The sequence below is a fragment of the Somniosus microcephalus genome, chromosome 6 (assembly GCF_052327205.1).
Source record: "Somniosus microcephalus isolate GS21.2 chromosome 6, FLI_Smic_1.0, whole genome shotgun sequence".
Taxonomy (NCBI): domain Eukaryota; kingdom Metazoa; phylum Chordata; class Chondrichthyes; order Squaliformes; family Somniosidae; genus Somniosus; species Somniosus microcephalus.
In genome coordinates, this window is record NC_140992.1 from 95,496,571 (window position 1) to 95,509,209 (window position 12,639).

General features: G+C 43.5%; 1 protein-coding gene across 1 annotated transcript; it reads left to right on the top strand.

Moving 5' to 3' along the window:
- The first annotated feature begins 7,831 nt into the window (after positions 1-7,831).
- LOC147115927 (G protein-coupled receptor 35-like) lies at positions 7,832-8,880 on the top strand. The gene has a single exon (XM_085989468.1). The coding sequence runs from the start codon at positions 7,832-7,834 to the stop codon at positions 8,753-8,755; it is 924 nt and encodes a 307-aa protein (XP_085845594.1). The 3' UTR covers positions 8,756-8,880.
- The last annotated feature ends 3,759 nt before the right edge of the window (positions 8,881-12,639 follow it).

Consider the following 12,639-nt stretch of genomic DNA (forward strand, 5'->3'; position numbering starts at 1 on the left):
TCCTTCTGGCCCAGCGGCGGGGATGCTTACTGCTACGCAAAAGGCCCACTCCGCACAAAAGGTGACACCCATACGTTTCCTGCGCCTTTTCCCTCCCTGTGACTGGAGCCCTATGCTGCCATTTCACGTTGCTAATCGGATTGGGCCTTTGTCATAGCGGTAGGATCCCTGCCGCTGGGCCAGATCAGGGTAGGGTTTTGAACCCCGCTCCAGACAGTCCCGGCAAGTGGAGTCGGAGCTCCGGCTCTAAATTCTGGGTTGACATCCAGTGGGATATTTGCGTCCATGGGTGTGGGTGGCCCCCCCTCCTTGTATAGCTTGTGGGAGCCCGTAAAACCCTCCCGCCATAGGACTAACCGCCCTAATGGCTGGTTCAAAGATGGTTACGGTCACGGAATGAGCGTTAATCACGGCCATAAATCCTTTCACCACTTCATACAGTTCCCCAAAGGGAACAGTGTGAAGACACGTATGACGACGACATTGCTAAATAAATAAATGGAATTTAAAAAATTCTTTTAGGGCTTTTAAAAGTCTTTAAATTGCTTTAATTCTCTTTAAAACTACTTCAGATTACTCAAAATAATGTAAACATTTTAAAAATTTTATAAAAGTTACCAAAATCTTCAAAAAACTTCCAAAAACCTATTTAAACTGCTGCTTTGCATGTAAAAAAGCAAAGCAGCTTGACAGAAACATTGGGGGCGTGTACAGTGAAACTGAGACCTCAAGGGGCGTGTCTCACTTACACTGCACGCTCCTGGGTCCGTGCTGGCTGCACTCCTGGGCGGCGTGACGTCATACGCTGCCCGGGATTCTTCTTTCAGTTTCTGCAAGTGCAGGCGTCCCTGGAGCTGATCGGCAGGAGCGCAGGGTAAGTGCAAATACGGGGCTTGCACGCGCTGCAAGCCCCGTTCTGGAATTTCTGGCCCATTACGTGAGATCTTTGATAAAAAAGAGTGAGATAGAATGAAAACCCATTTAAACATATGGAGCTATGTTTATATTAAAGGGTGCGATACATCATTAAGTGAGCCTTGATTAATCTGCCAAAAAAGTTGTTTATAACTAAACAAATGTAAGAAGTCACACAACACCAGGTTATAGTCCAACAGCTTTATTTGAAATCACAAGCTTTCGGAGCGCTGCTCCTTCTTCAGGTGAAGTGGAGAAATGCATAAAGACACAGCTTATATAGTCAGAGAATCATGTCAGATGTTTACAGGTAACCTTTCCAACTGCCATTTATCACACCTCGGCAGAGAGATAATCACAGCAGTCAAAGGTGTGAATGGTGTCCAAACAGGTCAGTCAGGGAAACATTACATCAAAGAACAATGAGGTGGGGTCACAAGGGGTCAAATATTGCAGATGCTGGGGTCTGTATGAAAAACAAAAAAACAGACAAAAAACATTTTTTTTGGCTGGAAATCACAGCAGGTCCGGTCGCATCTGTGCAGAGAGAACAAGCCAATGTCGACTCGAGGCTGGATGACCCTGCGTCAGGTGGGGTTACATGTAGCGTGACATGAACCCAAGATCTCGGTTGAGGCCATCCTCATGGGTGTGGAACTTGGCTATCAGTTTCTGCTCGACGATTTTGCATTGTCGTGTGTCTCGAAGGCCGCCTTGGAGAATGCTTACCCGAAGATCGGAGGCTGAATGTCCTTGACTGCTGAAGTGTTCCCCGACTGGGAGGGAACATTCCTGCCTGGTGATTGTTGCGCGGTGTCCGTTCATCCGTTGTCGCAGTGTCTGCATGGTCTCGCCGATGTACCATGCTCCGGGGCATCCTTTCCTGCAACGTATGAGGTAGACAACGTTGGCCGAGTCACATGAGTATGTACCATGTACCTGGTGGGTGGTGTCCTCACGTGTGATGATGGTATCTGTGTTGATGACCTGGCATGTCTTGCAGAGGTTGCTGTGGCAGGGTTGTGTGGTGTCGTGGTTGCTGTTCTCCTGAAAGCTGGGTAATTTGTTGCGAACGATGGTCTGTTTGAGGTTAGGTGGCTGTTTGAAAGCGAGTAGTGGAGGCGTGGGGATGGCCTTAGCGAGGTGTTCGTCGTCATCGATGACATGTTGAAGGCTGCGAAGAACATGGCGTAGTTTCTCCGCTCCGGGGAAGTACTGGACGATGAAGGGTACTCTGTTGGTTGTGTCCCGTGTTTGTCTTCTGAGGAGGTCTATGCGATTTTTCGCTGTGGCCCGTCAGAACTGTCGATCGATGAGTCGAGCGTCATATCCCGTTCTTACAAGGGCGTCTTTCAGTGTCTGTAGGTGTCCATCGCGTTCCTCCTCGTCTGAGCAGATCCTGTGTATTCGCAGGGCTTGTCCATAGGGGATGGCTTCTTTAACGTGGTTAGGGTGGAAGCTGGAGAAGTGAAGCATCGTGAGGTTGTCCGTGGGCTTGCGGTAGAGTGAAGTGCTGAGGTGTCCGTCTTTGATGGAGATTCGTGTGTCCAGGAATGAGACCGATTCTGAGGAGTAGTCCATGGTGAGTTTGATGGTGGGATGGAACTTGTTGATGTTATCGTGTAGTCTTTTCAGTGATTCTTCGCCGTGGGTCCATAGGAAGAAAATGTCGTCGATGTATCTGGTGTATAGCGTTGGTTGGAGATCCTGTGCAGCGAAGAAGTCTTGCTCGAACTTGTGCATGAGGATGTTTGCGTATTGGGGTGCGAATTTGGTTCCCATGGCTGTTCCGTGTGTTTGGGTAAAGAACTGGTTGTCGAAGGTGAAGACATTGTGGTCAAGGATGAAGCGGATGAGTTGTAGGATGGCGTCTGGAGATTGGCTGTTGTTGGTGTTGAGTACTGAGGCTGTCGCAGCGATGCCATCATCGTGGGGGATACTGGTGTAGAGTGCCGAGACGTCCATCGTGGCGAGGAGTGTTCCTGGTTCAACTGGTCCGTGGGTGCTGAGTTTCTGTAAGAAGTCTGTAGTGGCGCGACAGAAGCCGGGGGTTCCCTGTACGATGGGTTTCAGGATGCCCTCGACATATCCAGAGAGGTTCTCACACAGGGTTCCGTTGCCTGATGCGATAGGACATCCAGGTGTGTTGGCTTTGTGTATCTTTGGGAGGCAGTAGAAGTCTCCCACGCGGGGAGTACGTGGGATGAGAGCATGTAGGATGCTTTGAAGGTCTGGATCGAAGGTTTTGATCAGTCTGTTGAGTTGGCGGGTGTGTTCTTTGGTCGGATCTGCGGGCAACTGTCTGTAGTGTTCCTGGTTCTCCAGTTGTCGGTATACTTCTTTGCAATAGTCCGTTCTGTTCTGTATGATGATGGCACCTCCTTTGTCTGCTGGTTTGATGACGATGTTGCGGTTGGTCTTGAGAGCGTGGATGGCATTGCGTTGTGCTCGGGTGACATTCTGGACTGTCTTGTGAGTGCGGCTGATGAATCTGGCGTTGATGCATCTCCTGACAGCTTGAGCATACATGTCAAGCTTAGGGCAGCAACCCTCCGGAGGGGTCCAGTTTGACTCTTTCTTCTTCGGTTGCTGCACTGCGGATCCCTCTGTCTGCTGTTCCGGATCATTGATTGTCTCATTGGGTTCGCTGCTGACATCTTGGGATTTGTGGAAGAATTCCCGGAGCCTCATTCTCCTGATGAATTCCTCTGTGTCTGCCGCGAGACCGATGGGGTCCATTTTGGTGGTGGGGCAGAAATTATCTCTGCTGTGATTATCTCTCTGCCGAGGTGTGATAAATGGCAGTTGGAAAGGTTACCTGTAAACATCTGACATGATTCTCTGACTATATAAGCTGTGTCTTTATGCATTTCTCCACTTCACCTGAAGAAGGAGCAGCGCTCCGAAAGCTTGTGATTTCAAATAAAGCTGTTGGACTATAACCTGGTGTTGTGTGACTTCTTACATTTGTCCACCCCAGTCCAACTCCGGCATCTCCACACCATAACTAAACAAGACCAGCCAGGATTATATGGCAATGTACGGTTGGCTTTGTTAATAAGCCAAGGTGAAGGATCAAGGCCTGTAGTACAGGAACCCAAGTTAATAGTAGGAAAGGAGATGAGGGAAATTATGAAGACAAAGGAAAGCATGAAGCCTAAAGATTGAAGAAGATAGGAATGATGGACTTATGGAGTGCCACAGTTTTTAAGGACCCAAACTGTGCAATGAGTCCTGATTTCACACTAGCTTTGGTATGAGGAAAAGCATGTAGGAAGGCATATTTGGAGTACAGAGCAGACAATAGAGGAAAGCTCAAAGGAGCACTGATCACAGTGATATTAATAAAATATAGGGGCAAGAAAAGTTATGATGGAGAGTTGAAGGAGGGGACCGAGTGTAACATATCAAAGTTTGCAGATGATACTAAGATGGGGGGGAAAGTAGTGAGTGAGGAGGACATAAAAAACCTTCAAGGGGACATAGACAGGCTAAGTAAGTGGGCAGAGATTTGGCAGATGGAATACAATACTGGAAAGTGTGAGGTTATGCACTTTGGCAGGAAAAATCATAGAGCAACTTATTATCTTAATGGCAAGAAACTGGAAAGTACTGAAGTACAAAGGGATCTGGGGGTCCTGGTGCACGAAACTCAAAAGGTTAGTATGCAGGTGCAGCAAGTGATTAAGAAGGCCAATGGAATGTTGGCTTTCATTGCTAGGGGGATAGAATATAAAAATAGGGAGGTATTGCTTCAGTTGTACAAGGTATTGGTGAGACCGCACCTGGAATACTGCGTACAGTTTTGGTGTCCATACTTAAGAAAGGACATACTTGCTCTCGAGTCAGTACAACGAAGGTTCACTCGGTTAATCCCGGGGATGAGGGGATGGACATATGAGGAGAGGTTGAGTAGATTGGGACTCTACTCATTGGAGTTCAGAAGAATGAGAGGCGATCTTATTGAAACATATAAGATTGTGAAGGGGTTGGATCGGGTGGATGCAGGGAAGATGTTCCCGATGATGGGTGAAACTAGAACTAGGGGGCATAGTCTTAGAATAAGGGGCTGCTCTTTCAAAACTGAGATGAGGAGGAACTACTTCACTCAGAGGGTGGTAGGTCCATGGAATATGCTGCCCCAAAAAGCTGTAGAAGCTACATCATTGCATAAATTTAAAACAGAAATAGACAGTTTCCTAGAAGTAAAAGGAATTAAGGGTTACGGGGAGCGGGCAGGAATTTGGACATGAGTCTAGGTTCGGATCGGTCATGGCCCTGTGGGTAGCGGAGCGGGCCCAGGGGCCGTGTAGCCTGATCCTGCTCCTATTTCGTGTGTCTAATTCTGTTAGATGCAGGAGATGGTTCTGTGATAGTGGATTGGCAGTTAGGATCAGATCAGCCATGATCTTATTGAATGGCGGAGCAGGCTCGAGGGGCCGATTGGCCTACTCCTGCTCCTATTTCTTATGTTCTTATGTTCTTATGAAGGCTAGAGGTGAGAGAGGGACCACTTATCAAATAGCACGCCTTTCCATTTATTCTGCCCAGAAGTACAAGGGAGCTGCTAAAAGAGCCTCCCTCCATATGAGAGCACTATTCAAGTCTTGGATGCACTTTTGTTTCTTAAAAAAAGAGCAGTTGCAGTGAAAACCAGTGTTCGACATGAAAGAGGATAAGAAGGTATAATAATTCTATTCAAGGTCAAAAGAGATAGTGAGGCCAAAAATTCCAGTAGATGACGGAAAACTAATGGTGAGTTATTATAAATGAGAAGTGATGGCTGCTTTAGACCTGCAGCATACAGAAAGAAACCGTGAGGCCAATTTTCCTCCATTAATACCCTGTGTGCATCTATTTCCAGAGTGTTAGGGAGAGGAGAGGGGGGCAAAGATTAATTGCACCTAGCCTCTCCCTCATTTGTGTTTGATATGCATTTTCAATCATGTGTTGGGCAGGACCAGAGATATTGCACCCGAGATTGCATGTAAAGGGAATTGACTTCAAAATACCCTCCTCCCTTAATGCTGCTCACAGGTAACATGCTAAACTGGCCTTTCTCAGTTGCTATGCTGTGTCTGAAATTCACACTATTTTAAAGGGACAGGCGGCAACTTAGATTTGGAGTAGCAAATTGACTTCTGGACAATTATGACATTTATTTTATTGCAATTAAGCTACACATTGTCCAGAAGCTTTGAAGGAGAGCCAAAGTACTAGCAAATCCAATGGAAAAGGTAGAGTGAGGTATGAAACATTTCACAAAACCTTACTGAGATAAAAGGTCAAAAAAAATGAAAGCAGCATTTGGAAATAGGAAAAGGCAATTGGACTGAATGGGGGGGGTGTGCAGCGGGTGGAATTTTCACCCCCAAAAACAAGTGGGTTTGGGTTGACCGAGAAGTGAAAATTTTAAAAATCTCAAACCTGACCCCGATCTGCCTCAAACCCACCCACTTCTGGCTTTAACAGAGGCAGGACAGGGGTGGGGGGCGGGCAACAAAACCACTCCCAGGGCGCTGGTTGGTCATTTAAATATCATAGTGAGGCTGCATGCCTCAGATTTAACGTATCTTGCAGGTTTAACCCTGGCCAGCCAGGTTTCCTGGGCCTTGGGAAACCCGGCAGCTAAAGGGAGGCGAGAACTGCTTAGTCGAAAAATTAAGTGCCTTTACAGCACTGCTTGTGGGCCAGGAGGAGCAGGAGTGCTTCCTCCCAGCCCACCAAGTTTACCTGCCTGCCATCAGATATACCGCCCCCCCATCCAAAAACACCCCTGTGATCGAACCTCACCCCCCATCCGCTGGGATGGGAATCGAACCCTCCCCAGGATCAGAGATCGGTCCTGCTCCACGCTACCACTAACCTAGCTGCCGGCTTCCTACTTACTCCTGGCCTGCGGCCTCCTCCAGAGCGTTCTCCTCCAGAGCATTCCCCGCCCGACAGGGAGCCAAGCCAGTCAATCAGTCTGGATTCCAGATGGGGAACCGGCTTCAAAAAAATAGAGGCATGCTGTGAGGTTAAAACTGCACGGCAGCAGGGGCCAAAACTCCTTCCCCGGCTCACAAAATCCGCCCCAGTAAACATCGGGGCCAATGTATCTGTTGCAGGGCATTTAGCAGTAAATCTGAGCCATTAGTCACATAACACAGATACCATGTAAAAGTAAAGATTGACGATGAGAAAAAGGTTAGCTGAATTACCAGGGCAATTACTGACACGGGTTTGCTGATAGATGAGTTGCTTAGCAAATAGCAAATGGGTCTGCATTAGTGCTGGCCTGCTCAGTGGAAGAGGAGAGGTGGAGGAATTGCTGATGGTGAATACTGAAGCTGCCAAGTGGGTTTAGGAGAGGGAAAGTTAGAGTTGAAGTGATTTGCTTTGAAAACCTAGAAATCATTATGGTTAGAAGAGTGGCAGAGACAGAGGATAAATTCAGTGAGATGAAGGATATGTATTTTTGACCATAGGATGCCAAGTAGGCAAGGACATCAGCGCTTGTATCACCTTCAGATCAAAAGTTGGAGTAGACGATGTAAGAGGAAAATTAGGAAGGGGAAGATGCAGAAAAAGGTGAAACTTAGCTTCCAGTGAGAAACAAAATATATGGGCAAGGTGACCAGAAATAGAAAAGTAAGATTCAAGGAGACTGTTCCAGAAGTGCAATCTGAAGGGAGAAGGAAAAACAGAGGACTGGTACATAAACTATGGATCTTCAAATGCTTTTGTATTGCTCCTGATGTCGATGGAGAGCAGGAAAAAAACAAGCTGTCACCATCGTAATTGACTCAAAATTAAGTATGAATCCAAAAGGAGTTACCAGAAACATGTTTGTATCAGGTTTGTGTTCCCTTCTGCAGATTCGGTTCCACTGATGATCTATTTTGTTCTCTTACAGCAGAATCAGAGTGCAAACATGAACTGTAGCACTGATGTCGGTAGGGGTGTTGAGCTTTTTCAGTTTGTGGTCTACATTCCTACTTTCATCATTGGATTAATAGTCAACATATTGGCCTTGTGGGCATTCTGCTGGAAATTAAGGAAATGGACAGAATCCACTATCTATGTGGTAAACTTGGCTTTGTCTGATATCGCGCTCCTTTCTTCCTTGCCTTTCAAAATATTGAGCGATAAGGAGTGGTCCAGGAACAGCATTCCGCTCTGCGTATTTGTTGAATCTCTGTACTTTGTGAATATGTACGCCAGCATATTTATCATTACTTGCATAAGTGTTGATCGATACATTGCAATAAAGCATCCTTTTAGGGCAAAGGCATTGCGATCTCCAAAGAAAGCAGCATTTGTGTGTGCTGCAGTCTGGATTATCACAAGTTTGGGGAATGTACTCGTCTACCATAAATATTATCACCAGCCAACCAAAGAGAAAATACTTTGCTTCAAACAAGCATTGCTTGAAAATGATTATTCTGTCACTGTTTCCCTGTTCGTAGTGGGATTCATGATCCCACTGATCATTGTGACCTTTTGCTCAGTTCAAATCATCCAAGCACTAAGGCAAAGTAACATGACAGATTCAGGAGAGTTCAGCACAGTAAAAACCATACGAATTATTGCTGCAAGTGCTATCATCTTTGTCGTTTGCTTTACGCCTGTACACATTGGATACTCTCTTCAATGGTCACCACTGCTTAAAAAATACTGTATACAGCATGCAAACTTATTCCTTCAGGTGTCAACCTGCATAGCCAATATAAACTGCTGCCTCGATGGATTTACGTATTATTTTGTTTCCACTGAGGTTTGGGACATTTTCAAATTGCAACGTAAAAAGTCAAAGAATCCGAGCGCAACAAGTAACGTAGCAACAATCCACATTTAAGAGAACGAGATTAATGAGAACTGTCTTTCGATAATGAACATTCCCATAGTCAAAATTCATTACGAATACCTTAAATAACTACATTTGATTAATTTATCAGTTAATGCTGAATTATGATATACATTTCTAAAAAGCTGTAACAAAATTTAAAATATTTTAAAATAGTCAAAAGAAGATGAACCACATCTCCTTTAGTTCAATATCTTGCTTAATGAATAAGAATAATAAAATTAATATAATTTTGGGAGCTATTTACATGATAAGAAAATACTTGCGAGCTTGGGAAAAAAAGTGGAGAGCTGGAGAAAATCACATTAGACTGCTTGGTAGAAAAGCTGTTTTGAGTGTTGTCTCTAAGGATGATACAGTCTTTTTTTAGGTTGCAGCTTGTTTTTTCTGTTCCACATTTATGTCACTTGTAGATACATTGAATGACTGCATCTGATATCCAGCTGTTTTTTTTTTAATATGCATGACATCTGCATGTCTAATTATAATTTTTCAAAAGTATAATGGATACAGGGAAAGGGATTGGTTTGAACAGCTCCAGATGCAGAAAGGCGCACAAGGTAAGATAGGTTCATTTGCTTCCTTCTGTGCTGTAATTCCATGATTAGTGATAATTGTAATGCCACTGATGTAATTACATGAAGTCGTTGTTAATCATACACTGACTTTGCAGTTCCCAAGGGTAGTAAGAATAAATAGGACAACTTTGCAGTACTACATTATGCTCACATTAACTGTGATAGTTTCTTCAGGTACATTGGTTTAGCAGGGCAACTCCCCAAGCTAACTGTGTGAAACATATAACCACTTGAAATAAATGGTGAATCTCCAAACAATTATTTCTTCCTGCAAGGGTAATAACCTCTGGATTATTGCCCGAGCCACATGCAAATTGGCATAGAAGCAGACAGATCAGGAGAATTAACATGTGGCTAAAGGGTTGGTGTGGGAAAGAGGGGTTCCTTTTCATAGGACACTGGCACCAGTTCTGGGACAGGAAGGCACTGTACCAACGGGACGGGCTCCACTTGAATAGGGATGGGACCCATATCCCAGCGGAAAGGGTAAGTAGGGAGGTGGCAAAGGCTTTAAACTAGTAAGATGGGGGGAGGGATCTACAAGCAATGTAACCAGCCTAAATATAAACAAAACAGGAAAAGAGAGCATAGGAAAGAATAAAGTAAGGGAGGATATTGATGGGAAGGGAATAAATAGAGTTATAGAACAGGAGTCTAAAAAGATGGTTAAACATAAAGTGAGAGGAAATTCTATTAAAAATGAGTTAAACTCTCTGTACAGCAATGCACACAGTGTCCGTAATAAAACAGGGGAGCTGGAGGCAATCATGCATTGCGAGGAACCAGACATAGTATGGATTACTCAGACGTGGCTACTGAAAAATCAGGACTGGGAATTAAACATTGCAGTGTATAACATATTTAGAAAAGATAGGGAGGGAAAAGGGGGAGATGGAGTAGCTGTACTTATTAGGGATAACATAATGGCAGTAGAAAAAAGTGACACAGATATCAGCAAGACAAAAATAGAATCCATATGGATAGAGATAAAAGATAATAAAGGATCAATCACACTAATAGGCGTAGTCTACAGACCACCTAATAGTGGAGGAAGAAATATGCAGACAAATTAGGGAATTGAGTAAAAAACACAGAATAATAATCATGGGGGATTTCAACAACCCCGATATTAATTGGACAGAAGACGTAGGTAAAGGGGATAAGGGAATGGAGTTCCTACAATTTGTACAAGACTCCTTTCTAACCCAATATGTAAAAAGCCCAACAAGGGAGGATTCGCTATTGGATTTAGTAATGGGGAATGAACCAGAGCAGATAAGAGAAGTAAAAGTAGGGGAACATCTAGACAATAGTGATCATAATAAAATATGTTTTAAGATGATAATTGGGAAGGACATAAGTATGACAAAAACCAAGTTAATAGATTGGAGAAAAGCTGGTTTTGAGGGGCTGAGAATAGAACTTGGGAAAACAAAATGGGCAACAATATTGGCAAACAACGATGTAGAACAGCAATAGGAAACATTTAAAACGGTGTTCAACAGAGTGCAGGAAAAATATATTCTGCTAAAAGAAAAGAACAAACTAAGCAATAATGAGACTCCATGGATGAATAAAGCCATAAGGGAATAATTGAGGGTAAGGAAAGAGGCATACATTAAGTACATGGACAGCAGGGGAGTGCATGATAAGAGAGAATATGAAAAGATTAGGAGAGAAATCACAAAAGCAATTAGGGAGGCAAAGGGGAACTATGAAATTAAATTATCAAGGAACATAAAACAAAATAGTAAAATATTTTACAGGCACATCAATAAAAAAAGGAAGTTTGGGATGAGAATAGGGCCATTAAGGGATAGACAGGATAATACCACAGGTATTTACCAGGGAGATAGAACAGGTGGGCATGACATTGGATGATGAGATTAATAATGGGATAAATGCATTTAAAATAAAAAAGGAGATATATTATATTAATTAATTAAACTCAGAGGATAAAACCTCTGGTCCGGATGGATTGTATCCACGCATTTTAAAATAATCTAGGGAAGAGATAGCAGAGGCATTACTACACATATTTAATAATTCGTTAAAAAAGATGTAGTGCCAGAGGACTGGCGGATAGCTAATGTAATATCGATATTTAAGAAAGGGGATAGAACATGTCCAGGGAATTATAGACCAGTCAGCTTAACATCGGTGGTAGGAAAAATAATGGAATCCCTATTAAAGGAGAAAATAGAAGAACATCTAGAAACCAAAAGTATAATAATGAATAGTCAGCATGGATTTCAAAAGGGAAAATCTTGCTTGACCAAACTTATTGAATTTTTTGAAGAGGTAACAGAGAGAGTAGACAATGTTAATGCAGTAGATGTAATTTATCTAGATTTTCAAAAGGCCTACGATAAGATACCCCATAATAGACTGATGAACAAGGTCAGAGAATGCGGAGTCAGAGGACAAGTAGCTGAATGGTTGCTGGCTGGCTTCAGGACAGAAAGCAGAGAGTAGGAGTAAAGGGTATCTCTTCACAGTGGCAGAAGGTGAGTAGTGGTGTTCCACAAGGATCAGTGCTGGGACCACTGTTGTTCACAATTTATATTAACGGTTTAGATTTTGGAATCAAAAACTCAATTTCTAAATTTGCGGATGACACCAAATTGGGGGGCATAGTCAATACTGAGGAGGACTGCAACAAGTTACAGGAGGACATTAATAAACTTGCAGAATGGGCATATTATTGGCAAATGAAGTTCAACACAGATAAATGTGAGGTATTACATTTTGGTAGGAACAATAGGGAGGTCACTTATTGGAGGTGCGAGTCTAGGTGGGGTAGAGGAACAAAGGGATCTAGGAGTACAAATACACAAATCACTAAAGGTTATGACACAGGTTAGCAAGACCATAAAAAAAGCAAACCAAGCACTAGGGTTTATTTCTAGAGGGATACAATTGAAAAGTAGGGAAGCTATGCTAAACCTGTATTGAACCTTGGTTAGACCACACTTTGAGTACTGCGTACAGTTCTGTTTGCCATATTATAAAAAGGATATAGAGGCACTGGAGAGGGTTCAGAGAAGATTTACAAGGATGATACTGGAAATGCGAGGGTATACACATCAGGAAAGGTTGAACAGGCTGGGTCTCTTTTCTCTTGAAAAAAGAGGCTGACGGGTGACTTAATAGAGGTCTTTAAAATTATGAAAAATGTTGAGAGTGTGGATACAGAGAATGTTTCCACTTGTGGGGAAGAGCATAACTAGAGGCCATCAATATAAGATAGTCATCAAGAAATCCAATAAGGAATCCAGAAGAAACTTCTTTACCTAA